The 27848-nt window shown below is 34.1% G+C and overlaps 1 protein-coding gene across 2 annotated transcripts in view; it reads right to left on the bottom strand.

Annotated features, from left to right (window-relative positions):
- Positions 1-4091: 4091 nt before the first annotated feature.
- LOC150103916 (LIM homeobox transcription factor 1-beta-like) overlaps positions 4092-27848 on the bottom strand; it is a 155028-nt gene continuing 131271 nt past the window's right edge. Inside the window, exons 6-9 of one of the 2 annotated variants that reach the window (XM_090396596.1) lie at positions 23955-24032; positions 20560-20719; positions 10577-10675; positions 4092-4661 (exon numbers count right to left, since the gene is read on the bottom strand). In XM_090396596.1, the coding sequence (XP_090252722.1) occupies positions 4423-4661; positions 10577-10675; positions 20560-20719; positions 23955-24032 (576 nt within the window). In that variant the 3' untranslated portion in view covers positions 4092-4422. The remainder of the gene's footprint in view (positions 4662-10576; positions 10676-20559; positions 20720-23954; positions 24033-27848) is intronic. The other variant, XM_090396597.1, reaches the window with a different exon arrangement.

Here is a 27848-nt window from a genome sequence, read left to right as displayed (position 1 = left end):
CTTTGCAAACAACATGAGGGCCACAACTGTTTGTCGGAAGCTGAAGAACATGGGTTTCCATAACCGCGCAGCCGCACTCAAGCTTAATATCAGCAAGGGCAAGCCAAGCGTCAGTTGGTACAAAGCTCAACGCCATTAGACTCTGGAGTAGGGCAAACAGGGATGAATCTGGCTTTACCATCTGGCAGTCCGACGAACGAGTCTGCGTTTGGAGGATGCCAAGACTGCTACTTGCCCGAATGTGTTGTGCCAACTGTGAAGTTTGGTGGAGAAGAAATCGTGGTCCTGTTATGTTTTTCATGGTTCAAGCTGGGCCTCCTAGTTCCAGTGATGGAGAATCTTAACACTGTGGACTATAATGACATTCTGAACAGGGAAATTACAGGAACGTACCAAATGGAAAGCATTCCTAGAAGATTGAAGGCTGTTATAGCAGCAAAGGATATACCAACTCCATATTATCGAGTTTCATATTCGAATGAGAGTTGGGATGATCAGACGTTGGGATATTTTTGATCAGATAGTGTCAACTCATATCTATTAATTTGTTTTTTAAATGAAATAATATTACTGTAAAAATATAAAAGGTCGTTATTTTTACAGTAACATCCCGAGATTTTTCACGAATTTCCACATATAAGAAAATTTTCTAAAAGCAGACATTAGTCTTTTTTCTTTTTTCTTTCAAGATGTGTTTGCATTTTCAAGAATCAAGTAAATCGAACCAATTTTTGCTTCAGGCTTTCAGCCAGGATTGAAAAACTATGTTTACATAAGCATAGTGTTCAAATTAATTTACGGTAGATTAATCTGAACAAGCCGAATTTTCATCAAGTTTTTGGTTTGGATTTCGTTTCAGTTGACAATAATTTGGTTTCGGTTTACTATTTTCGGTTTCGGTTTTAGTTCACTATTTTGGTTGAGCGATGCGTATTTTAACTGTCTCTACGATGTTTCTTAATAGTGTTATGCATTTTGAATGGTGTAAACAAGTTGACATTCGTAGTGTTTTATTCATTTTGCGTAGCTATAAAATGGATACATCTGCAAGAAAGCGTTCAGAAATATGTACTCTTTCTCAGCACACATCCATGACTCAACAACAAATTGCCAATGATTCTGGTTTTCTTGTGGATACTGTTAATGCGATTATAAAGAGATTTAGGGTGACAGGTATCTTTTCTCCTGACAGAAAATGAAAACGTGGGTGAAAAAGGAACTTTAATTTGGTTAGGAAAAGCAAAATGAATCCAAGGTTGTCTGCTGTAGACTTAAATAGAGAGTTGGCAGCTAGTGGGATTAATGTTTCTGACGTAGCAGTCTGTTGAAGATTATTGGAAGCAGGGAGGACTGCCCACAGACCATAAAAGAAACAGCTGTTGGCTGTTGACTAAGGCTATGCAGAAAAAGAAGCTCCAGTGGGCAAAAGTGTACAAAGATTGGACTGTAGTAAAGTGGAAAGTCATATTCTCAGATGAGTGCCATTTCTTTGTCCAAGGAGAGCCAGTACCCTACGTTCGCAAATCAGTGGCTGAGAAGACCTCTCCCGCACAAGCTCCTAAACACCCAGCTAAAAAGATGTTCTGGGGTTGTTTACACATGACGGTCAGGATCACTTGTGCCTGTTGATGATGAAAAGTGAACAATACATGAAAATATTGCAGAAACGAATCCAGAAAGACAAATAACTCATCTTTCAACAGGATCTCACTCCACGCCACACTTCAAAAAAAAAAAAAAGTGAAAGAGTTCCTCAAAAATCACAGAATCCAATTGCCTCGGTGACCAGGTAACTCTCATGACAGAAACTTGGAAAATTAAAGAATAACTTAATACAATCCATTATAAATGTATAGTTTGAGATACAGAAATAAGAAATGTGTGTTCTACGTTGATAGAATCCATGCCTAAACGAATTAAATAACTTATAAGGAACAGAGGGGGGCATATATAAATTATTAGATAAAGTTAGAGTTTAATTTTTACTTATTTTCTTGCGAAATTAATTTTTTTTTAAATGTGAGTGTTGGGGTTAATTTGTTCGCTAGTATAATTATTTTTTTAATATTTTGTATGCATAAATATTTGACATTATAATATTTGAAGAATAATTACCGTATTGAAAGTTTATCCCGTAAAATAGATCAGCATAATAAAAATGTATTATTTAAATGTCTGATCCTTATAAAGCATTAGCAAGCACTATCGTCTTTACTCTTTTCTTGTTTCCCAATTCGAGGAAGAAATTTTACATTCTCCAGTTGGCTAAAAGTAAATGTAAATTTATAAAACTAATTTATTTAAAACAAACAACATAGGCCCTTACGAATCGATATTATCTTTATGAAATAAAGATAAAATTGTGAAATAAATATAAACTTATGAATAAAATTATCGTAATAATTATTATTTTGTCTCAGTTGATTTTTATACATGATACATTTTTAATATGTAAAAATATTCTAAAACACTTAATATCAAGTTATTAACAAATGTTAACAAATAATTGTTAGCAAAATATCAGCCATACTGGAATTTATTTTCATTTCGTACTGTATCTGAATGTTAGAATAACTAAGCAGAATAACAACTAACTATTTAGGGATATAAGCATAGTGTAATATGACTGTTCACCGCTCGCCTACAATTAAATATCCAAAAGAGACATTACGCATTAATTTTATGCATAAGTGTTCTTGAGTATTTTTATTGGAGTTACCAGATTCATATGTATCATGATGAGTTTAGGAAAGCCTATGTAACCATAAACTACATCATTTTTTTTTCAAAACCAAAAAGCCGGGGTACCACTGGCATCGAGCCTAAAGCTATATAACTTTCTTTTTTTGGGGGGGTGGGGGGATATCGTTTTGGTTTAAGAAATGCCTATGTGATCTATGATACATAAGTTTTCCCAAATCAAAATTGCTATAGTATCAGAAAATATAAGTCAGTAACGTTCTCTCTAACATTCTTATTCCATTTATAGTTATTTCGACTCTGTTAAGGATTTTCTTTGAGGATTTCTACATAAGGTGATATTATATAATACCAGCGATCTTGGAGTATTATTTTGAAGCAACTCAACAGGTTGAACAATCTAAGAACGGGTATCACAAAGTTAGGGTTATCGTTATAGGAAAATTAGGCCATGTGAATTGCAAACGAATTAATTTAATTTAAGAGTGAATTCAAGAATATTTTTGACTATGTATTGTATATGAGAGTAAACTAGAGTACATGTGGTTCAATTTCGATCTTTCGTATTTTATACTTCCTAAAATATTTCTTATATCACCGATAGTGGTATCAATATCATCACAACCACAAATGTAAGAAAGAGATATAAAATACTGCTCACTGTGGGGGATGCAGAATGAATTGATTTAATACAAATTGTTTGATTACATTTAGAAGCCATATAGGCACTTTAGGTTCCAAAGTGCAGTTTGTATTATGCCTAACAGTGCCATCATGATACCTTCTTAAATAAGATATCTCCACCACGCATCAGGAGACCCTTAATTTAATGGCCAAATGGCTGGACGGTGTACTGGAAATTGTATACAGCGGTTGCACTTATTTTAAAACGAATGGCAAATATCAAGTGGAGAAACTCTTAGGAAGATTCATAGACGGGACTGTTCGGCAATTTTTAATACCGAGCTGAAGAATTGCAACCCAGAATGCTGTAGTAGTTATGCACGAGATTAGCGCGATATGAACCGGGTAACTTCTTACTTTATATAAGTCTTTTCATCTCAAATAGTCCAATATGTTTTTTTTTTAACTCCAATGAAACGATATCCACGGAGGAGGAAGAAAAGAGGAAACAGCATTTTTATAGAGGAACTTACAAGTTTTGCTATTGTCATAGGTGCCATAAAAAGCCCGAGCGTCATTCATGAAATTGTCCGTCACAATCGTGTACTAGGATCAAGTTCTTTAAGACTTTTAAAACTCCAAAATAACTTCTAGTGACTAGAATTTGTCTCTGATTCTCAGTCTTAACTGATCAAAAATCTGCTATACTTATTAAAAGTTCTCCCTGCTTTGTTACTAGACACATGCGTGCGTGTGTGACAGGGAATTGGTAAAGATTCATAACAGTTCTATATAGTAGTTTATACTCATCACAGCTTCCATTTATTCTGACTAGCTGACGTTTCTCGGCATCTCTGCACTTGGAATGCATCGCCCTTTTGTTTTAAGAAACATGCGTATTGCAGGTAGGAGGCATGTCTTGTCCTTAGCAGTGTGGTCCATATCTTCATCACATGAAGAAATTCGCCAATCACAATATACTGCAGTTGTTGGGCTATTGTGACGTCACCGTGCGACTTCACGAAACCCCCACGTTTCTAGCTGCAACTTCTTATGTTAAAGTTCCTAGGTGAGAAGGCGAAGATGGGAGAAGAGAGGCTAGTTCGTTGCTCCGAGGCACTCACACTCGTTAGAACTGAAATAAGACGTCTGCATGGAGTACAGTTTATCGATTGGATTTACGGAGGGGGGAAACATGGGACCCGAGTCGTTCAATGATGGCGCTTGTCCCTGAGCGATGAGAACATCTTCAAGACCTCCAAGACTAGTTTCACTGTCCATACTGATGTCACTCTTCATATAAGGACCTTCTGCGTGGCTGGTTGTGTAGAATTGGCCTGGAAAATTTGAAGTTTAATTTCAGTCTGAGTTTAGTAAAAATTCACGAAACTAAATATATAATCGCAGAGAAGAATTTTTTTTAATTCCATAAGAAATAAAATCTGTTTTTGGGTACAATGAGGTTTAAATTATTTACCGGTTTCAAGATAATAAATAAATGCAAATCTCTCTCTCTCTCTCTCTCTCACACACACACACACACACAACGTACCGTAAGTATATTAATATTGCGCAAGGATGGTTTTAATTGAATCCTTGTGGCCAGAATGCAGTATGAAGGGAAAAATATATACTCACTGACAGAGGTTTGCGAAAAAAAAAGTCAAATTCTATTTGATCTGTTTTGCCGAGTTTTCTTAATACCACAAGTCCGTATACATTATTGTAAACTATATTTAGTTAATTGAAATGAATAAGTTTGGATAATTTGGATATATACAAGAAATATCAATATATTGTTGACAGAGTTTTTCTTGTTTATAAACGCAAGTCAGAACTGTCAAAATAGATAAATTATTCAATAAAGGAATAAATGAAGCATGGAATGGTGATCGTAATATTTAAGTATATTATATTGAAATCTTCTATTATGCTTTGCTTTTGAAGTAAATGACTTCTTTTAAACTGGAAGAAAGACACATATATTATGCTAACGCTTCAAGGAGACTACACGATATCGTTTTGAGCAAAAAGAAATTAAAAATAGCATTTTGACATTTCAAAATAACGACGTTCTCTGGATGTAATTCAAGTGTTAAAAATTGCATCGCTGTAAGGAATATACAGGCTGAGATGTTTTCTAAATAAGAAATTACAAGGCTCTTCTACCAGTTATTCATTGCAATGTGACAACAGCTTCACAGTTTCCATAGTGACTGCTGAACTGAGAAATTAACAGAATACGTGTGTTGCTAGTCGCCATCTGTTGCTAGGCAACGACCAGTGTTTAACCGCTGTAGTTACATAGTGACAGTACAACCTGCATAACCAGGCTCAGCACAGCAGAAGGAAGCGAAGGGGTGGAATTGTCTATAGCTAAAGTCCTGTTTATGTTAATTATTTTGGACCTGCGTGATTTTAGGATGCAGTATTGTAATTCTCGTAAGATAAAATTATTATCTTTATAGCATGAATGTAAACTAAGTCCAAACTTACATTTGAATACTAAACTTAATTCCGCTAATACAAAAAATAATAATAAAAAAACCTAACCGCTATTGATCTCGGCAAGTTTAGAAGAGCTGTGGCAATTTTAATTAAGATTCCTGTTGAAAGAAGAAAACACTATGATTTTTACGAAAATGCACGGTTGCGAAAAAAAAAAAAACTGTCAGGTGCAAGACAGCATTACCTAGGCCATATTATATATTACACATAGGTAATGCAGGAAGCAATTTCACATATGACAAGTTTGAACTCACCTCAGTTGCATAATGTAAAGGACAACTGAAGGAGATTAAAAAAAATGAAAATGTTATTTATTTTTTATGGAGTCTTCCATACATGCTCTTGTGCATGTTTCCATTGATATGCTTACTTTATTAATCGGAGCAATTTATAAATTATTCCAATATCAATACCTCTTAATTGATTACACGACAGTATAGTGCACTGAAGAAAAATAAGATTTTTGGAAAATTGTTATAGTGGAACGATCTTAAAGCAAGTGATAAAATGTTTTAATATAATTAATTAAGATTTACTGAAATGTAAATTATCCGGATGTGTCCACCAACTGTATGTATTTTCAGGCTGATACTTGTGGTTTGTACAAGGATTCGAACTCGATGTTCCCAGCCAAAGGGCCATATGTCGTTCTTCCAGTTAGGCTACGAAAGCGCGTTAATATGGTGGGAAAAAGAAGGAAACATGTTTTTTATTGTTTTTTTTTCAGATCTTGTGCACAGAAGTGAAGCGAAGAAACAAGGAAATCATGGAAGATATGCAAAAGTCGCATCGTATGCCTTTAGGTCAAGATTAATTTTGAAGTAATTCTGAACTGACTGATACTCAAGAATAAGGCAATTATTGAAATGAATGGTGTAGATGGAAACATTTATAATGCGTGCTGATCCTCGAAGACTCGTTAGCGAATAACCTTTGAGGAGACAGCGTTTGAGCGAACATAATTTTTGGGAGATCTCGGGAATAATGAGCCATGATAGACATTTGGGCCTCTTATTAAGCAGTAAAGATCTGTTTCATTTCCAAATGATCATTAAAAGACTTCAACTCTAACAGTCCAAGTAGCAATGGACCAATATTCCAGAAGGGAAAGCCTAATACTATAAGTCGAAATAATAATTGAACAAAATCGATTTTTTGGTTCGTTTTACGAAGCATATTCAACTAACTACTTAGTTCAATAGTTAGTTCAGTATGCTTCTTCCTTATACTGGTAAATGGCTTCCTTCTATCGTCGAAATATAGTATAACCAGTTTGCTTTTTTACAACCAACTTTGATATATTTCTGGAATGAAAATTAGAGTAAGCAGTTTATCGAGGTTATGCGATAACCTCAGTAAACAATCGCACACTACTCTTGAAATCTGATAAGCATTAGTCAGGGTGAAGACGAAATTCTTTCTCTCTCTCTATCTCCCCCTCTAAAACACTTTGTAGCATTTGAACTGGAAGCTTAATACTGATTATTTTTCTTTAAAGTATTCGAAAATTATATATTTTAATAATATTTATATTAATAATATTTAAATTCATATTATATTTGTATTCATATTTTCATTATTCAGAATATTTATAATTCAGAATAGTATTAATCATTGAGAATATTCTTATTTATTATTATTATACATTACAAGAAAGAAATATAATACCTTTTTTAAATTCATCTTATTTATTATACTCTACACTGCAATTTTAAAATTCAAATTTCATTACCAAACTCTAGTAATATTTTTAATGCAGCAAAATATTAATGCGTAGTATAAGGAACGCAGAAAAATATTTGAAAAATGTACACAGGAAAAAATTTGATTAGGAAACAAATAATATCCGAATGTATGTCAACACATTTTGCCGTATATTATTTTGGCATCTTCAGGACGAATATACGAAAATTATCAGGAAAAAGAAACGTACATTTAAAACAACAATTTACAAAATTGTTTGTTTCTTTCTTTTTTGAAACAATATTTTAAACCTAAATAATGATTGTCACGCTTAGCATGTTAGATATCACTCACTCCGGTTGTTTTTTTAAAGTTTTTCACGGCCTAAGGTTGTGTAACTTGCCTGGGGACTTCCAAAATCATGTAGTTTAATTCCTTAGTTCCTATTCATGATAGACAGAGGAACTTGAATTGTGTGTAAAATAGCATTCCATATTACCCGAATTTCCTCTGCTATACAAGGGGGGTGACCTATGTATATTCGAAGACTTTTATAATAACAGTCTGTTATAAATAGAATGCAGATATTTCCCTCAGCTCATTTTACTGCTTTCTGAGATAGATGCGAGATGTTGTAAGTCCTATCCTATCAACGCCGTGGTGTATGTGTAGCATCGCCGATGTGCTCTTCTAGGGTTAGGCGACGTTTTTCTAATGCAAATATTTTGGTAGATGCAACGTATTTTGTATACTCTTGGATGTTTTTCGATTCGGTGTGTCTTCTGAAAATCGCACTAACCACTATTGTGTCATGATCAGCTTCTCAAACTATTTTAGCAAACATCATTAGAAATCGTATGAGCTTATGGAATTACAGAAGCATCTGGACATTAATGATATTCAAACATTTCTTTGTAGTCATAAAGCAGTAAGTGTTGTTATAGAAGATGATTTATTATTTCTTTATTTTCATTTGCAGTAGAATTGTACTACTGTTGTACCAGATTATGAGAATGTTATCAATACAACAACATAAATATTTTTCCTGATTTTTTTTTTTTGCCCTGAAGCTGCCGAAATAATATTGGCGAAACGTATACTTATATACATTTAGTTTTTACTTGTTCTCTTCTCTTAAAAACTCCCTAAATATTAAAAAGATGTGAAATCTAAATCCTCGACATCTTTACTCGACTAGTTAGCATTCCAGTATCAGTGTTTTCTTGTGTTTGTAAAATTTTAAGAGCTCAGCATTATGTGACGACATTTTTAGTGGAAATAAAGCAGCATTTCGTGATGATACTTTTTACTATTGCAGATATTGTTCACAGGGTGCCATAGTAATTTATATAGTACTTAAAGAATGAACCTACAACACCATAACTTCATTCATAACTGCACAGTGTCATTACACGATCCATCTCGCTGTCACAGTTTAGTTCTTGGATCACCGCTTGGTTAGGGATTTCAAGAACTTTAATCGGTTTGTTATTAAACACTACTCACCCACCCCCCCCATGCTGAAGTGTTACAACATAACGACAATGAAATCAAGACTGAATATTTCCGTAACGTTTTATGGAGGTTAGTCCAAAAGATGTATATAATGGCTGTAATTCTGTGCTATCTAACTGAAATTGTATCTTAAACGACTTCCAGACAGACGTCATTGTTGGTAACCATTATGGTTATCAGGCAGTTCGTGCGATTGCGTTAGGTTCGGTGGGTTATTCTGAATTATTGCCGAAGCAAATATATTGTCTGCTAATTGTCGCTGAGCCTTATACGAAGTTTCCCGAGATTGCCATTTAGAACATTAGTGATCAAAGATGGCTGACGTCGTTAAAATGGAAACGCGACAGTGACAAGAAACTCAAGACAGTCAAGCAGATCACATAAACTGGTAGAAAGTGGACATAAGAATGCTGAAAAGAGTTGTATATTTTTTATCGCATATGGGGGGATTTTTTTCAATCAGAAGTCCAAGGTATTCGTAGCTCTGAAGGTTTAGGTCATTGCGAACCGACTCCCAAGTCTTTGTTTTCCATGGAAGGGCTGCTATGTATAATCAATGCATCATGTGAAGACAGTAATCGGGTTTGACTTTCATGAAGCGTTCTGTGTAATTGGGCAGATGATTGTCTGAAGGTTATACGAAAAAAAAAAAAATACCAGGATTTTCATTCTAGTTTAGGTAGGATAGCTGCTAGGAAAATGCTATGTACTAGAATGTTATATTGCAAGGAAGGGCCGTGTTGATATGATGTGAGGAAATGGGAGTTCATAGGCTAACCAGCACAGGGTCCATGCTGATCTGAACACCTTTACGAAGAACAAGACGTTTTAGGAAAAGTAAAGCATGCCTTTGAAAGCTTCTGTGTATCCTGTCTATGGAGTATACTTTCCCTTCTTATTTGAGTGGAAATTTGAGGGATAGCGAACAGGAAATTTTTTTTTCCAATTTTCAATCACATAATCGTACCCTTTTCGATAATAAAGCTGTGGCAAAAAAGGGTTTCATACATCATCATTCCCTTGAATAAAGGTATGCTACAATTAAATAAACAAAGAAAGAGAGAGACTCGTCAAATCTGAATGAAATGTTGTTTTTCAAGAGGACTCGTAAATAAATAAAAAACATCAAGAAGTGAGCATATATACGCCGATCTGAAATGCAGCCCAGTAGAATACAAACGACAGCAACTACGTACGTTTGTGGATAGCCCTATTTTGTGTATTACTCAGCGATGATTTTATTTTCCAGTAGTGAACATTACTAAGCAGTGAAGTTTGTATTAATGAATAATATACAAGCAAGATATCTGAAGTTATCTTTAACAAGTTTTTTTCCCTTTTTAAGATATAAATTAAACATGATTTAATCCTCGATATAAGGCAATTACCAGTTTACTTTGGATGACAAAATACGTTTGCAAATCAGTAAGTCCTATAAAGGATTTTTCTCAACCATATCTGTGTGAATCGCTTTAAGAAACATTTCGTTCTATTAATCTGGTTTAAAAGCAATTTTAATACACTTCTGATTAAACTGAATTCTTACCGTCGGATGCATGGGCGGGATACGTCACAGGAGGTAGAGGAAACTGAGAGGCATCCGAAGCCGTATCTCCGACGGCTCCTAGCCGTGGGTAGGGAGGCGCTGTGTGAAACAGATAGTGTTAGTCCTTGAAATCATGTCTTTCTAGACAAAAAAGAATTACTATAGTCTGAAAGGATGTCCTATACTGAGTTTGTAAAACTATTACTTTGCTATATTTAAAGCTATTCGGATGCGAACTGATGAGGGAAACTAATTATGAAAAGTAAAGAAAACATGGTCATGTTTAATTTAAATACCACGTAGTCTATATGTAAGAAAACATTTGAAATTTTGGTATTTTCTTTAAAGATTTTTTTTTTGATAGTTTAGTAGATAAATAACTGGTTTAGTATAAGCTTGTCCTTCTCTGAAAGCAGAGAAAAACAGAAAGAAACAACATATTAGCTTTCCTTAAATACAGCCATTGAATATTTAGTAGATAACATACATAATTGTGGGGTGAAAAGTGCATATTTATAATAAAAACTCTGATAAGAACATCCTGATTTCTGTCTAATTTGTATTTGGAGATTGCACGCTAGATTGCAATATACATATTGGTCAAAAACTCTTTTTTTTTCATTCAGTTATTTAAATACTCTGTGAAAGTTACCTTAGTAACAGTTTAGTATGTAAAAGAGTAAAAAAAAATACTGTACTTGAAATTAAGGCCACAGTCCTAATGTTAAAAAAAAAAGTTCGGAAAAACGATCTCATAATTCTAATTCTTTATTACAGAAGAAAATGAGAGAGAAAGGACTCGTAAATTATTGAGACAGGAGTAATGGAGAAAAATCTAATTCAGGTACGACAAAAGTCTTGTGGGATCAAGTCTGTTCATATTTCGCAAAGCAAGAGAAATCTCTAGGAAGGAGATATGGGAAGAAAATTAAAAGCAAAACACCCATGAAAGAATTATATTTGGGAAGTTTTCTTTCTATTTAAGGATCAGCAGACTAGTACACTGAAAGAGAAACTGCAAAACTGAATTTTTTTTGCATCTCTTCATGTTTTATTTCATCTTTTATTCATCTCTTCTATACAAAGTAGTTTTAATGCATTTTTTCAGTATCAGATAGAAACATAATGTGATTTATGAGTACATCGTATTGCCACAGCGACAGCAGTGATCCCTCGTCACTTTGGACCAGTTTACGATAGCAGCTATCCCTTGACTGTAGTCCTTATCATAACAAGTGAAGGGGAAACACGTTACCTTCATCATAACCTAACCCCAACATTCGTTCTCATTCGAGAAATGATCTTTGGGATTTAGATTAGAACTGCGAGATAACGAGACTAATTCCTAATTCTTCGCTTTTCTCAGACCAAATACTTGGTGCTTACAAGCCTTGCTTTATGGAAATTCCAATTTCGAAAATATATTCCTGTATGCCTGACCCTGCCCTTACACGTATCTGTTTGCTGTAAGTTCTTCCTTTTGTGATATATATATATACTGTATATATATATATATATATATATATATATATATATATATATATATATATATATATATATATATATATATATATATATATATATATTGCATTTTTGACACTATGGCCAACGTCCTGCAAATAGTTCATTATGATAGCTTCTTCTCTGAACTTCACTGCTTTTTTTAAAAAAAATAAAAACTAAGCTCTAAGGTAAACTTAAAAATATAAGGATGTTATTTCAGAATAAGAAACAAAAGTGATGTAAAAATCATCAGAAAGCAGAACTGTTACGAGGAATGATAAATTCCCTTTGTTATTTTTTATTCGAATATTTCACTTATGATACCAGATAATAGAATAGAAGCTATCTACTCTGCAAACGGAAATGTGTAGGCCAATTAGAGCATAGAACCTAGCAGATATTAGCCTTCGAAAACTCATTAAAATCTATGGAAAGAGTAACGAGTAAGATACGATAAGATGAGTGTGAACTGATAAAGAATATTGACAATATTCAGTTAGGCTTGAGCATATGAGAGACACAGTATAAGTACTTGGAGAATGGAAGATTAGATGTTTCAGTCAACTTAGGAAATATCTTTTATACACTATATACCAGAAAAGAAAGTAGTGAGAAACAAAATTGTAATTCTTTCGAAACAATTTGGAGAGACTTATTTGAGCTATTTGTTGGATGAACACCTGTAGGGAACAGGTGAACATTCCCAACTGCAGAAACTCTGTACATCTGAAACCATCTCCAGCATTTCTATAGTTTGGTTTGTATGAGACAGGTTTTCATCAACAAAGCAACCTGTCCCATACAGTTTTTCATCAACAAAGCCACACTTTGTTAATATTTCCAATGTTTAAGGATCGGTACAAGTATGAATATCACTTTTCCGCCCCGAAGGTTGCGATTTTAGATGTTGTTTTGGACCGTTTCACTCTGTGGCTCTTAGTGACCGATGCAAATTTCTTCACTAGTGAATGAGCTTTAAGACGTTGTCTTCCTCATAATATCGATTCAAATGACAGTTACAGATATGATTTTTATGGAATTGCACGTTGTTGTGGATGACTTCTTAAGCAAACCTTTAACTAATCTGATTGGCTTCTTGATCGACAGTCAAGATCCTGACGTCATGAATAATTTTATTAGTGACATTTGGTCACTAATAAAATTAGTGACATTTTTTTTTCAAAAATTCGGTAATTTTTGAAAGACTAGAAATCTACTCGTATACTCTTCACTGCTGCAAACATTGGTGTGCTGTAAGTCCGCGATGAATATCTGTAAGTGATACCTCACTTAAGTGGCAGCCAAGTTTCACTTTTATGTTGTGCGCACATGTTCAGCAGTGAGACCAATAGAATAGCTTCAGTAAAAGGATGGATTATTTTTGGTTTATCTTCGCAACCATTATGTTCATCCAGTATTAACGAATATCTGTGCCCTTCAATGGACATACGCAACTCTGGGTATAGAAAAGAAAAAGGGGGGGGGGTACTGTATTTTTTTGTAAAAAAAAATTGTTCTTGGGATACGCTGGATATGTCTCAAGATTTAATAAGATATTCTTATATAGAGTAAGATTGTTAGTATTGATATGTTTCCCAAGCTGTGGTGATATAACAAGAAGTTAAGGAGGTGTGAATGCCCAGGTAACTCTTTCGATTGGTAGTGAGCAGCAAATAGTGTCTCCACCATTTAGTTATTAATGAATAAACAGTAGGTAAATTCTGAATGTCTACTGTATATGATAATTATAGTTGTATATTATATTTTAATTACATATAACAGTACTTTTATTAGATAATAATCGATTTTGTTCTGCAGCTTACATAGTCACGATCAGTATATTCGTGAATACAGAAATGTATAAAATTAAAGCTTACTCGGTGTAAATTCTTGTAGAACTTGAAATAATTGGTTCAGGCTTGCAAATATTATGCACTGCGTCATTGTTGGAAGCATGATGACTCGTTCTCTTTTATATTCCATTTCTCCATATTGAATAGGCCGATAAGAGAAGACCAGAAAGTAGTTTTCATCTTAGCATCTCCGCTAACCCTTTAAACTGTCTTACATAACTGCAGTATGCTATGTAAGGCATTTTTTGTTTCTTGCTATGCTACTATATGCTTTCCCTTACTACTATGAAAAGCTATACTGTATGTGTATCCCTTTTTGTCTATATCTTTCGGAATTTCTTCGGAACTACCAGGCTTACCAACACGACAAATATTCAACTTATATTGACAAGATAGCATTCTTGTTTTACTTGTTACAAGCAGCCTGGTCGTAAAGATACTTCACATGGGAACTTTTATTTGCTCACGCGTGGATAAGGGATTAAAACAATAATATAATGAATATAAGTATATAATTAATACAAGATTACAAGAATAATATCTTGTCAGATACTACAAATTGCAAATATTATGGGAGAAATACATTTTTACACTCACGGATTTTTCATCGAGGGATACTAAGGATTCTTAATTAGACATAAGCATAGACACAACTTTTCTTAGATTAAACCAATGTTAGTTTGATCTCGCGATTTTTAATAAGTGTAGCATACCGTGACGTTGCATATATATACTACTACGTTCACCGAGCATCCACCATGTTTGGAAAAAAGTCAACGGACACTATACTGTGAGATACAAACAGTCATAGTGACCACCTTAAGATGAAGGACCTCCTTTCGCTGGGACATACTTTCCACAAGCGTATAATAGCGATCAATGGGAATTTCGGACCAATCTTCCAGCAGGCATGAATGAGGTCGTGGACTCTTGTGAGGCAGATGTCCCTTGACCGCAGTAGCCTTATGACGCCGTGCATTGTCTTGCTGAAAGAGACAATATGGTCAGTTCTGTAGAAATGCCACAAGGTACGAAGCATTGCATTATCCAAAATGTTCAGATACCTCTTAGAGTTCAATGTTCGTGGCACCACAAACAGAGATTTGGCTTCGGACTCTGATTTCATAGTTGGGGTTATGCACTCTGGTAAAAAACGTTCACTGGGCATCCGCCACACCCGTCTATCTGCTCGGTAGAGGGTGTAGTGTAATTTGCCGTTCCACAACACAGCTTTCCAAGCCTCCACGTCCAAATGTATACGCTGTTTGCAGCATTGAATACGACGCTGCATGTTGGCTTGGGTAATGTGGAGCTTGCATATTACGGTCGTATCATGGAAACCCATGTTGTGAGCCTCCGTTCTGAAAACTTTTGTGCAGTTTCGTATTCTAGTCGATGCCCGGAACTCGACATTCTACTTGTCAGACGACGAATGGTGGTTTGTCGATAAAATTTTCTGGAAAATTTTATCGATGAAGTGATAGATTAATCTCATCCCATCTTCCCTTTTATGTTATGCTCAATGGGCTATTACGGGCAAACAACATGGTTTCTTAGAAACCCGATATTGCTTTGTATAGATAGGGAGGTTAATCCTATCTGCATTGTCTGTAAATTGCGGATGAAAGACCGTTTTAGGGGGGGAAACCCTTCCACCCCCATTCGACCGGCTAACTCATCTTCAGTTGAAAAGCCATAACAAAGGTTTTCGAGTTCAAAGTTGATTCGAAGTCAGGGATTTCCAACAATTTAACACATGATGTGAACTTAATGATCTCCGTCAGACGTCAAGATAATTTAATATTTAATATACAGGTAATTAAATAGATCATCAATATTATCATCAAATTTCTGATATGTACCCTCAAAGGGTGAACAGGTTGGTATGATAGTAATACATGATTAAGTTTTCATTAGAATTAGCTTCCTATCAACAATTTTTCTTCAAATTAATCTGCTATTTGTAGGACTCTATTATTGCCATATCTTATATTTTGGTTTTCGAAGACTACAACTTCATAAATCCAACTAGATCTTGGGATTCTCTGGGTCTTTTTCATGCCATTTTGGCATAAAACATCTGTTTTGCTAACTTTACCTCTCACATTTTGTTTAAGTGACTATATTAATTGAAATTATTTCTGCTCACACATTTTTAAATGCTAATAATGTCAAATTATTTTGAATTTCTCCATGTTTAATATGATTATGCCACTGATGCCATCTGTTCATCTCTTCTTATTTTTTACGAAAATTGTCATATGTGTAGTTTCTGTTCTTGGATTAATTGCTTTATTTGTAACCTGCTTCTCAGAGCAATAAGTTAAAATTGGTTTGAAAGCTGTTTTATGTGTTGCTAGTTTAGTGTTTTGACTAATTTCTCTCTTAATTCATACACATTTATTCAGTTGATTCTCCACATCAACAGATTTGTTTAGTCTATTGTCCATTTTCATATTTAATTTGCTGTCTTTACTAAATATGTTGACTAAATAGCTGAAATAATTTCACTTGTTCTTTAGGAGTCTCCATTCAAAATGCAGTTGCTGTTTTTCATGTTCTTACCTATATTTATGGTCTTTGTCAAAAGACAAAATTGTTTATGTTTTGACCAACAGTTATTACTTAACTTAATGATGATTCTCATACCAATTTGTTAGATTAGTTATTCAATTAAAAATGCACTTAAAGAATCTTGACGACTTGCACTTTAACAATAGAATAAAATTATATGCGTAAACAGCTGTTTAATATTTAATTTTGATGCCACTTTCTTTTCTAATGTGATCCACATAGATGATGAATAAGGATAGAGATAGCATGTACCCTTGTGTTACACCTGATGACATAAGACCAGCCTTCTCAACCTCCTTCAGTTCAAACGGCTGACATAACTTAAACATAAGCTATGTATTGCGTTGTATAATGTCCAATTTACACCATATACTCTTAACTGTAGCGTTGCGAGCAGCTTTTTATTTCGCACCTTGTAATATGATTTTTCCAGATCTATAAAAGTTAGATCCAGATCCTTGTTATTTCATTTCATTTCATTTTACTTTACTGTTGTAAAGTAAAAATCTGATACTGACGACCTCTCTTTGATCTGAATTTAGCCTATTCTTTCCTAAGCTTCAAATAGATTTTATGTACAAAACATAAATAATAATATTGAATATTTGGAAGATACGTTTATCAAAATCGACTACCCCTGAGTCACTTATCATCTATTTAATTGAAACAACCTATTGTGCTTATGTTTATTATGAATTATTGTAACCTATAATTGCATGCATTGATGATAGGTTATATTAATTCAGATTAAACACTGCATCGATGATAGGTTAATAATAACTCGCAATATTTTACAGGCCTTTAAAGCACTCTACCTGCGATTGCTTTGTAAACGTAATTTTAGGATCTTGTTTCTGGATATATACAGGGTGTTCGGGATAAATTTGACATATTTATAATTAATTATATTTTTCCGTAAGTTACATGTATTAACACACACTTCTCTTCATTTAAAAGTTTGGACCCTTCTTCATTCATATACAAGATGTCAGAAAGGATGGATAGCTGGAACCCACCTGAATCATGGAAGAGAATAACTTGTATCATGATGATTCGTGCCCGCCATCAAAATAAGGATATTACGACTGCTGCCCAATGCTCCCTGAATACAGTAAAAACAATCAGGCATGAACTAGAGACTTGCAATGGTGACTACGAGGCTGTAGCAAGAAGAAAGATCCCTAGCAGACGATCTGATTGCGTTCGTACAGCAGAATTCCTCGCAAATCTGCAGGAACAGGTGTTGAAGAACCCTGGCATTGGAATTCGGGCTTTGTTCGTGGAGTTGCTAACTGTAGTCAAGCCCTGGATAACAAGGGTAGGCAATGGTAGGCCGTATGTATGGCAGCAGGATTCGGCCCCTTGCCACACCTCTGGGAAAAGTCAAAAATGGTTGTCTGAAAATTTCTACGACTTCACCAGTCCAAATGTTTGGCCTCCAAACTCCCCAGACCTTAACCCCATGGATTATTTTGTATGGGGCGCAGTTGAAAAAGACACCAATCGCACTTCCAGTAATACAAAAGCCCAGTTAATGGATAAAATTAAAACAGTTTTTGCGGCCCTTCCCAGGGAGACTGTAGCATCAGCTTGTTCGAGGTTCCGAAGCAGAATTGAAGCTGTGATCGATGCTAATGGTGGTTATTTTGAGTAAATCTTGTTGATAGTATTGTAATTAACTCTGCCTGTAATGTTTTTTTGTCAATTCATTAAATTTAATAGATACAAAGAAGATTTTCTTTTTCCTTACGAAACTGTCAAATTTATCCCGAACACCCTGTATATATTTTTTTGTGTAAATTGAGTGAATTTTGCTGGCTGGTTTTCTTGATTGAGGGATGAAAAACCCGGGTTTCCATGAGGACATCCTTCACTTCCGTATCAGACTGGTTAACTCGCCTTCAAGTGAAATGCAATGATCCTCTTTGCTTCTTCGCTTTCATAGACGGAATTCGAAAGGTCTTTCCAACCCAAGAGCTTCTTGGAAACCTGCTGAGCTACCGAAGCTCTCATGGTCTTTGATATAAGGCTGAAACGTTTGGAAGAAATAGATATTAACGGAAGTGATAACTGTTAAATATCTTCATTATGTCTTGATATTATGTTTCATTAATTTCTTGCATGTTTAATCTAATTATTAGTAGAAAGGTTAGACTAAATGTGAATACAAAGCCTACAGATTCAGCGTGATGGGACTAGTACTTCCACAGAACTGGAGCCTGAACCATTTTCCCATGGTCTCGGTTCTGCTCTTCACTGGTGCCAAAGGATGATATGTATTCGGGGTTGTTGACAAAGGCATGTGAATTGCAGGCGTTTCCTTGAAGATGATGCAAAATTTTTAAACAGATTTTCAACTAAAGGCGAGTTGGCCAGTCATATATGGTTGGTAGGAATTTTACCTCCCAGAAACTCAGGATTTTCATTTCGCAAAAGAAGCAAACTGACCAGAGAACACGTACGCAACCATATGATAGCCTTGGTTGTTTCCGTCAAAATTCTAACCAATTGTTATTCATCTCTCTAGATGTTGAAGACATTTATGGAATTACCTGTGTCTGTTCACGTCTCCTAAACAGATTTTCTAAGTTTTGACGACGCGATGAGATAACCAGCCTTCTCAATGTGCATTATCATTTGTAAGTCATTAATTTAAGCCTATATGGTCGTTTTGTAGGCTCGGTGTCATCTGTGGACTTCCATTTCTTCATCAACTATGGATGAAGCGCAAATACACGTACAGCATTTTACCCAAATTGATATGCAACTATAATTTCCCTTAGAAATGCTGTTAACCCTTTCCGTGGCATGTACTCATCGTTCGTAATACAAAGCCAAAATGACTTCGAGCGAACCCCCTAATCTCATTTATAGACCACAAAATTTTCGTAATAAAGTCTCACCCATTTTCCTACATTCTAAAGATTTGGCCAGACCTTCCTTGACATTTGATTATCGTATAACGATAACGTATGTTTATCAGTAATGTAATGGAGAGTATCAGAGAGCTGTATGCTGTGCCATAATATTCGCTATACAAAATATATAATTATATTCATTTGATTTTCTCCATCTTTTCTTCTGCTGTAGCAATTAAAAAAGAGCGAAAAAATATATATGGACAACTTAAACAACACACACACACACACACACACACATATATATATATATATATATATATATATACAGTATATATATATATATATATATATTATTTATTTATTTATTCATTTATATAAACTTTCTGTACGTAAGCATAATATTGATATCCTACGTAGATTATATCAATTGAATCTGAATTCAAATCTGAATCAAATATAAATACAAGTATCATTTTCATCAATATAACTGTATCCAATAAACGGGATACCTAATTCCCCGTATGGTTATGTAGAAAAAAAAAAGATAGCTCGTTTCATAATCGTGCACAGCACATAGTAGTTTTAAGGGCTTGCGTCTATTGGACATGATTCAATCCTTTAACGAAAAAAAAAACGCCAGATTAAAATAAAACAATGCTTTTTATTGCTTGTTTATGTTTTGTTGGAAATTTTCTAGATTTATCGAAACCATTGCAGAGCAATACAGAATTGATTCGTTCATATGTAGAACACTGTGATACTTGTAGCTGGAAAATGCGACGTTCTATAGATGATGAGATAATTGAGACAATCACCCATATTCTTGAGATTATACTGAATGTGTGTGTGTGTGTGTGTGTGTGTGTGTGTGTGTGTGTGTGTGTGTGTGTGTGTGTGTGTGTGTGTGTGTGTGTGTGTGTGTGTGTGATACGTTAAAATTACTAGCGAAAGTAAATAAAAACTTTCCTTTTTATTTCAAATTCGTTTCTTTAAAGAATTAAATTTCGTGCAGCGCGTGTTTATAATGACGCGGGAGATGAAGTAGTCCCTGATTAACATTGAAATGAAACACTCGGTATATTACTTAGTCGTGTCTAAATTAAACACACTAGTTTATATGCTTGGATGTATTTAAATCATTCATTAGTAACGCAATTAAAACTGGAATCTAAGATTCTGAAAGTATACTTACAATAATCTCCAGGATCTCCATGACCAAGGTCTTCTGTTTTCTTTCCTTCCTTACCGGGACTGTTAAGATCTGCTGTTGTACCACCATTCTGTTGACTGTCTCCTTGTTTCTGATTCTGCTGTTGTTGTAATTGTTGTTGTTTGCGTTGTAGTTTCTTTAGCTGGAAAGTAAGTATACAAGAACAGTTAGCGATTTCTATACTAATGTTAATCCAGTTGTTTACTATTATATCGCTTATAGGCGACTTTGTGTCAATATTAAATATGACTGTTCTCTTATCCCAGCAAAAATAGATTAAATATTATTATTACTATATCTATTGTTATTGCTATATATTTACGGTGCTTTACTGTATAAAATTACAAACTATTTCATTTAACTATTATTTTAAATATATGTGCAACACACATTTGAACTTCTCTCACTTCAGTTTTTATAAACTCGGAATAAATGTATTTTTCAGAACTAAATTCCTGTCTATTCCATGTTGCTGTTTCCTCCCCCCCCCCATCCACCGAAATCTATAACTCGAATTTTCACAATTCATTGTTTAATAATGCCTCTAAGAATGTAGCTTTTAAGTTTAGCAGAAGTTTCTGATAAGTACATTTTATCGTATTTCGTAATGCTGATACCATAGTTACACGTATGTACTGGTTTCCTAGTTCACAGTAGCTTTTGCCTTTATATCTGATTGTTCTAGGCATCCCCGAGTAAAATTGTGTTTTTTCAGAGGAATCTAAATTGTTTGAAAGTGAAAAGTTACTTTTCTCTCATTATAGAAAACTTTTGCTTTGAATATTGTAAATTTGTGTTACAAGGAAACATAAGTTATAATATTTTCGTGTCTATTCCCAGCATATATATATATATGTTTCATCTCTAAAGCAGTGTTTTCAGATTTTGCAAAAAAAAAATAAAATAAAATAATAATAATAATTAAAAACACGCAGAAACTTTTATCCAAGTAAATTTAATACAATGAAAGGGGTCGCGAAAATTACTAATGTTTGATCTATTAAGGTACCGGTCTTTTGCAGAGACATATACCCGCCCCTTCTTAAAGGAGGGGGGGGTAGATCACTTGCATCATATCCCACATACGCCACTCACATTTATACAGTATATAAATTTTTAATGTTTTTAGTAATTTTTATTCTGAAAGCAGCAGTCAACCTGATTTCTGTTTCCTATTAAGGTTCAAGTTGTAGATGTTCGTTAAGAAGAAGAGAAGCATGTGAAACAAGTTCCCAATATGCAGCACGTGGGCCTAGTTGGTAAGGCATTAAGTTTTTTTATCAAAATAGTTTTCGCTGGGCTATTCCTCTGATGGTACTAAAATTATTAAACTGGAACGCTTAGTTAAATCTTTTTTCTTTCCAGAATTTTCGAATTTGTCTTTTCTAGAATTTTTGTTTTAATAGAATTCTTAGAATTTTTCTTAACGGAATTTTCAGCCAAATTTCTTGGCATCCTTCAGTGCTGATGCTAAAAAGGTTACATACAAGTAGGATAGAACTATAATATATACAGTATATTTCGTGATTTATCGTTGTTAACGTAAATCTGCTACTGCTGCTGCTGCGTAGATAAAGTATGCAAACAGGAGTTAAGTTCATTAAGCCCCAAACTCCACTCCTAATAGCGGATTTATATTTTTCTGACTAATGTTCTACATCAATTCCGTTAATTAAAATCATTAAGATGGAGAACAGTAGTAATTTAGTATTTTTAAGTTTCATGTTATTTGCAATAGAAGTGATTTTAATGATTTAGATAAACATATCATTGTCGTATCCATTTATTTTTTTTTTCTTTTCCCGCTACTTACTTGAATACCATTAGTATTTCCGATGAAATAGAAATGAATAGGAGAATGGATAAACGAAAATACAGGTTTAATAGAGAGAGAGAGAGAGAGAGAGAGAGAGAGAGAGAGAGAGAGAGAGAGAGAGAGAGAGAGAGAAAAGAGTTGAAAAGTATGTGTACAATTGTGAACCGATTACGATACGAACTTGAACTTTTATAGAATTTTTCTTAATATGGTCACGCTTACCAATTAGAACGAATTTATTTTCGCAATGAATTTAAAAATATATATATAAATTGCTTTAAGAATTCATCCATAATTAATTTAGGATATTTTCCTGTAAAAACATGCCTAAACTCTTTGCTGTAAAAATGTAATATATGTATTCTAGATCCATAATAAATTAAATCAGAAGAGATTATTTTAAAAAACGTTTTTACAGCACTGCAAAATCTGTGATCGTATCAAATTGATGTATTTTTTCATCTAATCACGCAAAAATAATAGCTAGTTAGATATACGTGCAAATGATAATATAAAATTAACCTTCATCTATTTAATGTAATAAACTGTAGTTTATTTATTTATGTATTTATTTCTACAGATCCTTTTCGATATGTTTTCCAATAATATTTTGAATCTTATGAGTTACTAACGTTGTGCAAGTGTTAAGAACTGTTGCATCTCAGAGCATTAACCGCATTATGTTATCTCATTTATGCATTAAACGTTAACACACAAATACAAATATGCTTAAAGATGTCCATTAAATACACGTAAGTTGTGAAAACTTCAGACTTTCAAGTAGTTTTATTAGAAATATGTTTAATAACCATGAAGCTGGGTCAGTGTATGTCAGCTATTTAGCTATTCTGTTATGAGTTGTCATAAGTTCAATGTAGATTACAACAGTGGTAATTAAGGTAATAAAGCACCTGCTATCAACGAAAGCAAAGAGCTTAGATCTAAATTATTCTACGCATACCTTAAAGGACTAGAATAAACCATTTAGATTAGCCACTGTTTCCAGAGTACTTTGATGAATATTACGCTTCCTAAAAAGAAGGCAGGATCTTTTAAATAAGAAAGGAATTTTGCATATCTGACATGACAAAAACTAAATGAGGAAGTAGGCTCAAATTTAAATTAAATATTTTCGGCGAAAGATTATTAAATTTCCATAAGATAGCTTTATTTGCATTTTAATAAAATAAAAAAGAATTTATTAAAAATGGAAACAAAAAAAAGCATTCTAAAACATGAACAGCATCCAGTAAACAACAACAAACGAAGTTTTCGTTGTTCAATCCTAAATACACACACACAGCATGCAAAAATTTAAGAAGCAAAATCTAATTCGCAAGCAGTTTGTTTGATTTAACAGAAAGCATGCAACAGGCTAAAAAAATCTATTACAGCTGGTCCGAGCAAAGAAAATTATTGATTTACTTCTGGAAACAGTTTTTGGAAACGTTATAAAACCAAATATAGGGAAACAATAAACAAAAATGTCAACTAGACATGCTAAGGTGTGTTCATTATATCCCAAAAAAAAAATAATAATTTTACGGGTAATTTTTTTTACCTTCGCCCTCTGGTTTTGGAACCACACTTGTACGATTCTTACGCTCAGCCCAGTTTCTTTAGCAAGAGACTCTCTTACCTACCAATGATAAACAGATAGATAAGTAATGGCAGTGGGCTTCAAGTGAAATATTGTTGATCAATTTAGCAATAATTTTCAAAACACGGACCGGCTGAGAATAGTTAGCACAGAGAGATAGCGGTAATTTATAACTAACTTTGATGGAGAAAGAAAATTGCAAAAATTATTAAAAGATTTCTTGACTTACCTCGTAGTAAATCTAGAATAAAACTTTGATAGAAAATTCAATGTGTAACATCATTGGGATAAATATTAACGAACAGAAGAAAAATTTCTTCTTAGTTTAAGACTAAACGAAGTTCAAGCGGTTCTTCTTGACTGTATTGCATCTGAGTCATATTTCTTCATATTTCTATTTCATTGGTGTTACGCTATTGAGGTCTTTAAAGACAGAAAGAAAAGCAGAACATGCTTTGTTATTAACATCTTCCGTTCCACCCTAATTAGTTGAAACGTCTTCTGGCACACGGTTTTACAAGTAGCATAATACACTTTATTATGAAGACCCTCCGAAGCTTGGTCGGTTTCAACGAAGTCCTTTGGTTGAGAAGGCTCGAATTCCATCTAGTACGTAAAGAACCTTTATCATGACTTTTCAACTGAAGGTGAGTTATCTGATCTCACACGGAAAGGGTTTCTCTCCTGAAATGGAATGGACTAGGCAAACTGGCCAGGAGAGAACACGTAATTTGCACAGAAGATTTAGACATAAAACTAAAACTGACCATATTATTCTAAAATTTTCGTTGCGAAGCCACTGCTGGAGGGTCTCTGTCCTTAAAAGCATGTACGTATGCGGCTTGTTATTGTTATTACTTAATTGCGAAAGTCTTTCACTTGGAGAGCCTCAGTCAGTATGCGATGAACATTGAATGCAAAGACCTGAATTCGAATCCTGTCTAGAACACGATGAATTATATAAATTTATAGGTCAGTTAGCCAGGGTTCTCCTCTTGGAATAATGGCCTCATAATCTTAGTTGTTTCGATCGTATTCCAAACCACGACTTAATATGCATTTTCAGTTCAGTCCATTTCTTGCAATACAACTAGGTCGACGTGTTTATGTATTTATTTATTATTATTTATTTTTTATTTGTCAAATCGAGTTGAGTAGCAAATTCTTGTTGTGAATGACCTTGTAACAGTTGTTTACGACAGTTTCCTGAAGATGGGGATATCCTCATTCTATTAGTGCTAATTTTCTAAAAAATGATGTAACTTGTTATAATATATAGCCGAGTTAGGACTAATGATGATTTATCAGACCTCTGGGGGAGGGAGAGAAAGAGAGAGAGAGAGAGAGAGATAATGGCAAGATCAGCCGAGATTTCTGTGCATCCAGAATTTTAGTCTTATAGGAATGCAAAGACCACTAATCAGACAAGTGCTTATTGATCATTGTCCTTGGAGGTACGTATATCATGAATTTAACCTAGAAACACCTAGGTTAAATTCCATGAAAGATGCGTGCGCTTTTCAGGGCTTTTTGTGAAAGTTCTGATATATTTTCGTTTTCCGTAAGCAGAACTGGCTTGAGAATGCATGCATGCAGTCGATAAAACAGTAATACACTGATAAACTTGCCTGTGAAAACAGTATATCAGAGTAGCAAGCTAATGGACAAGAACAAAGATTGCACCGCTCCAAGTAATGAATGCACATATTAGAAAGGAAGCATAGCGGTGCTGCAAGCGTGATGCATTCCAATAAGTGCATTGAAACGGTGCAACTCCAACTCTAGCCCTTGCTTTCCTACTTAGTTTGTACTCCCCCCCACCCCTCCCTCAGCTGAATAGATTAGGGCTGAGGACTTGAATTTATGCTGCTTTAACCAATTGTAACTGTTATAGGTACAATAATAATATGAAAGTTGATGGTAAACTACATATTAGTATATTTTTTTCAGCATGACATATACGAACATACGCCATCTTGCATGAAGACATGCTGTTATATCTAAGATCAAGAGATCTTAGATATAACAAAGTGACATTCATTATCGTAGCGCGGTCCTCAGTTCTGAAATGTATATAGCATAGCCACTTTGCAGTCATTATAAGTAAATGTTGATTTTCGTACATATCCCAAAGTTTTCGCGTAGTATGCATTGGACTTTATCAAGACGGGTATTGGCCATCTCCTTTAGGACAGAAAACGGCAGTGTGAATATTTAATTGTCCGTTTCGGAATTCTCCAGCATCAAATATCTCATACAAGATATCCGATTGTTGCATGCTCTTGCTGTTTAATAACTCCTTATAGTCCTTACAAGGAGTGGGAAGAAGAAACTTTCTAAAGTACCTCAAAGGTCACATCTGTATGATCATAGTCGTTTACACAGTCTAGTAAGTCTGGTTTTATGTCTAAAAAATTGGTTTTATGCATGCAATACCATCAAGCTCCGTAACAATTGCAGGTCATTATGGTCACAACCGAATATCAATTGTGACCCATAATGATGAGTAATACACTTATCACGGAAATGTCGGAATAGCGTTGTTTAGCTATAATTTATCATAAAAGGATTACGTTAACTGTGTTTCCCATAGTCCATGGTGTTTATCAGCAAACTTCATAATTTTTGAATAGGCTACCTGATGAAATTTGGTAACAAAATCGTTTCTCTCCAGATATTATATGAATGCTGTGATAAACATTGCAGATCTCAAAATCGAAGGTATTTTGTTAAATTCAGATCATTATTGTTGTAGAATCATTCGTTCTATTACCAATTCTAACAATGCAGTGTGCAATGAAAGCATTTTGAAGATTTTTCAAAAAGTTCTAATTAATTATTTTAAGGAGCACTGAAAATATTGTCTGGTGTTGTAAACAGGAAGAAAATTGAGTGATGAATCATGTAGCACACTTTTCAATCAAATTTAATGGAACAAAAATATCTACGCGAATATCAGAAGAGGTGGAATATATTGGATTCGTCCTGTTATGAATGAAAGGAAAGCGACAATACTTATTCAGTCTTCGAGGTTTTTTTGATTGCACATCACCTCAAGTTTTCACGGATGTGTTAATTTGTCGTCAATCCATTCATCGCACATATATTTAAACCTTCCTTGAAAAGTATGTGACCTCATCTGGATGCTGCAGGGAATTTTACATGAAATCCTGCCTGGCAGATGAAATCGATTAAATCTAGATATTCATCGTTCGATAAATACATGGTGACTAATTTAAAACTTAAAAAGGCTTCCTGTCATGCGACTAAAGAATTGGGCTTTTTAAGCTAAAGCAAACAAACGTTTTCACTTCTGAACAATTTTTTGTTTTGCTCACTTTTGAACAAAAGTTGACTTAAAAGTCAACTGCGATTGGTTACCTTAGTACTGCATTGCGATGAAATTAAAAACACTTTTTTTCTCAAAATGAGCTTTTACTTTTTTGAGAGGATATTTTATAATGAGTAAAATAAAAAGACATATTTTTAATAATTGACTTGGGAAAACTCAGTCTGTAGTTTATGAAGTACATTTTATATCTAGAAAACCATACTTATTCTACACAAATAATTAAAAATTCATAATGTAGCGAATGCAAGAAAAATTGGCTGTATGAGGATTGTCTTAACCTTGTAGGACCATTATGTACTGATGCTCTTAATGTCCAATTTCCCCAAGATGTTTGATATATTATTTTTTAAATGTAGACTTAAGAAACAAAATGCAGCTTTTATTTCTTCGTATTTTAAATGAAAACATCTGTAAGAACATGCAGGTTTTGAAATGTGAAACAACATTGAGAACAAAATAATTGCAACTTTCAATTTAAATTGAAAATGAAAGTTTCAGTTGAA

This window comes from Typopeltis vanoorti, chromosome 8 (assembly GCF_054136105.1).
Source record: "Typopeltis vanoorti isolate ZY-2024b chromosome 8, IOZ_Tvanoo_1.0, whole genome shotgun sequence".
NCBI lineage: Eukaryota > Metazoa > Arthropoda > Arachnida > Uropygi > Thelyphonidae > Typopeltis > Typopeltis vanoorti.
This window is presented reverse-complemented; position numbering and strand designations above follow the sequence as displayed.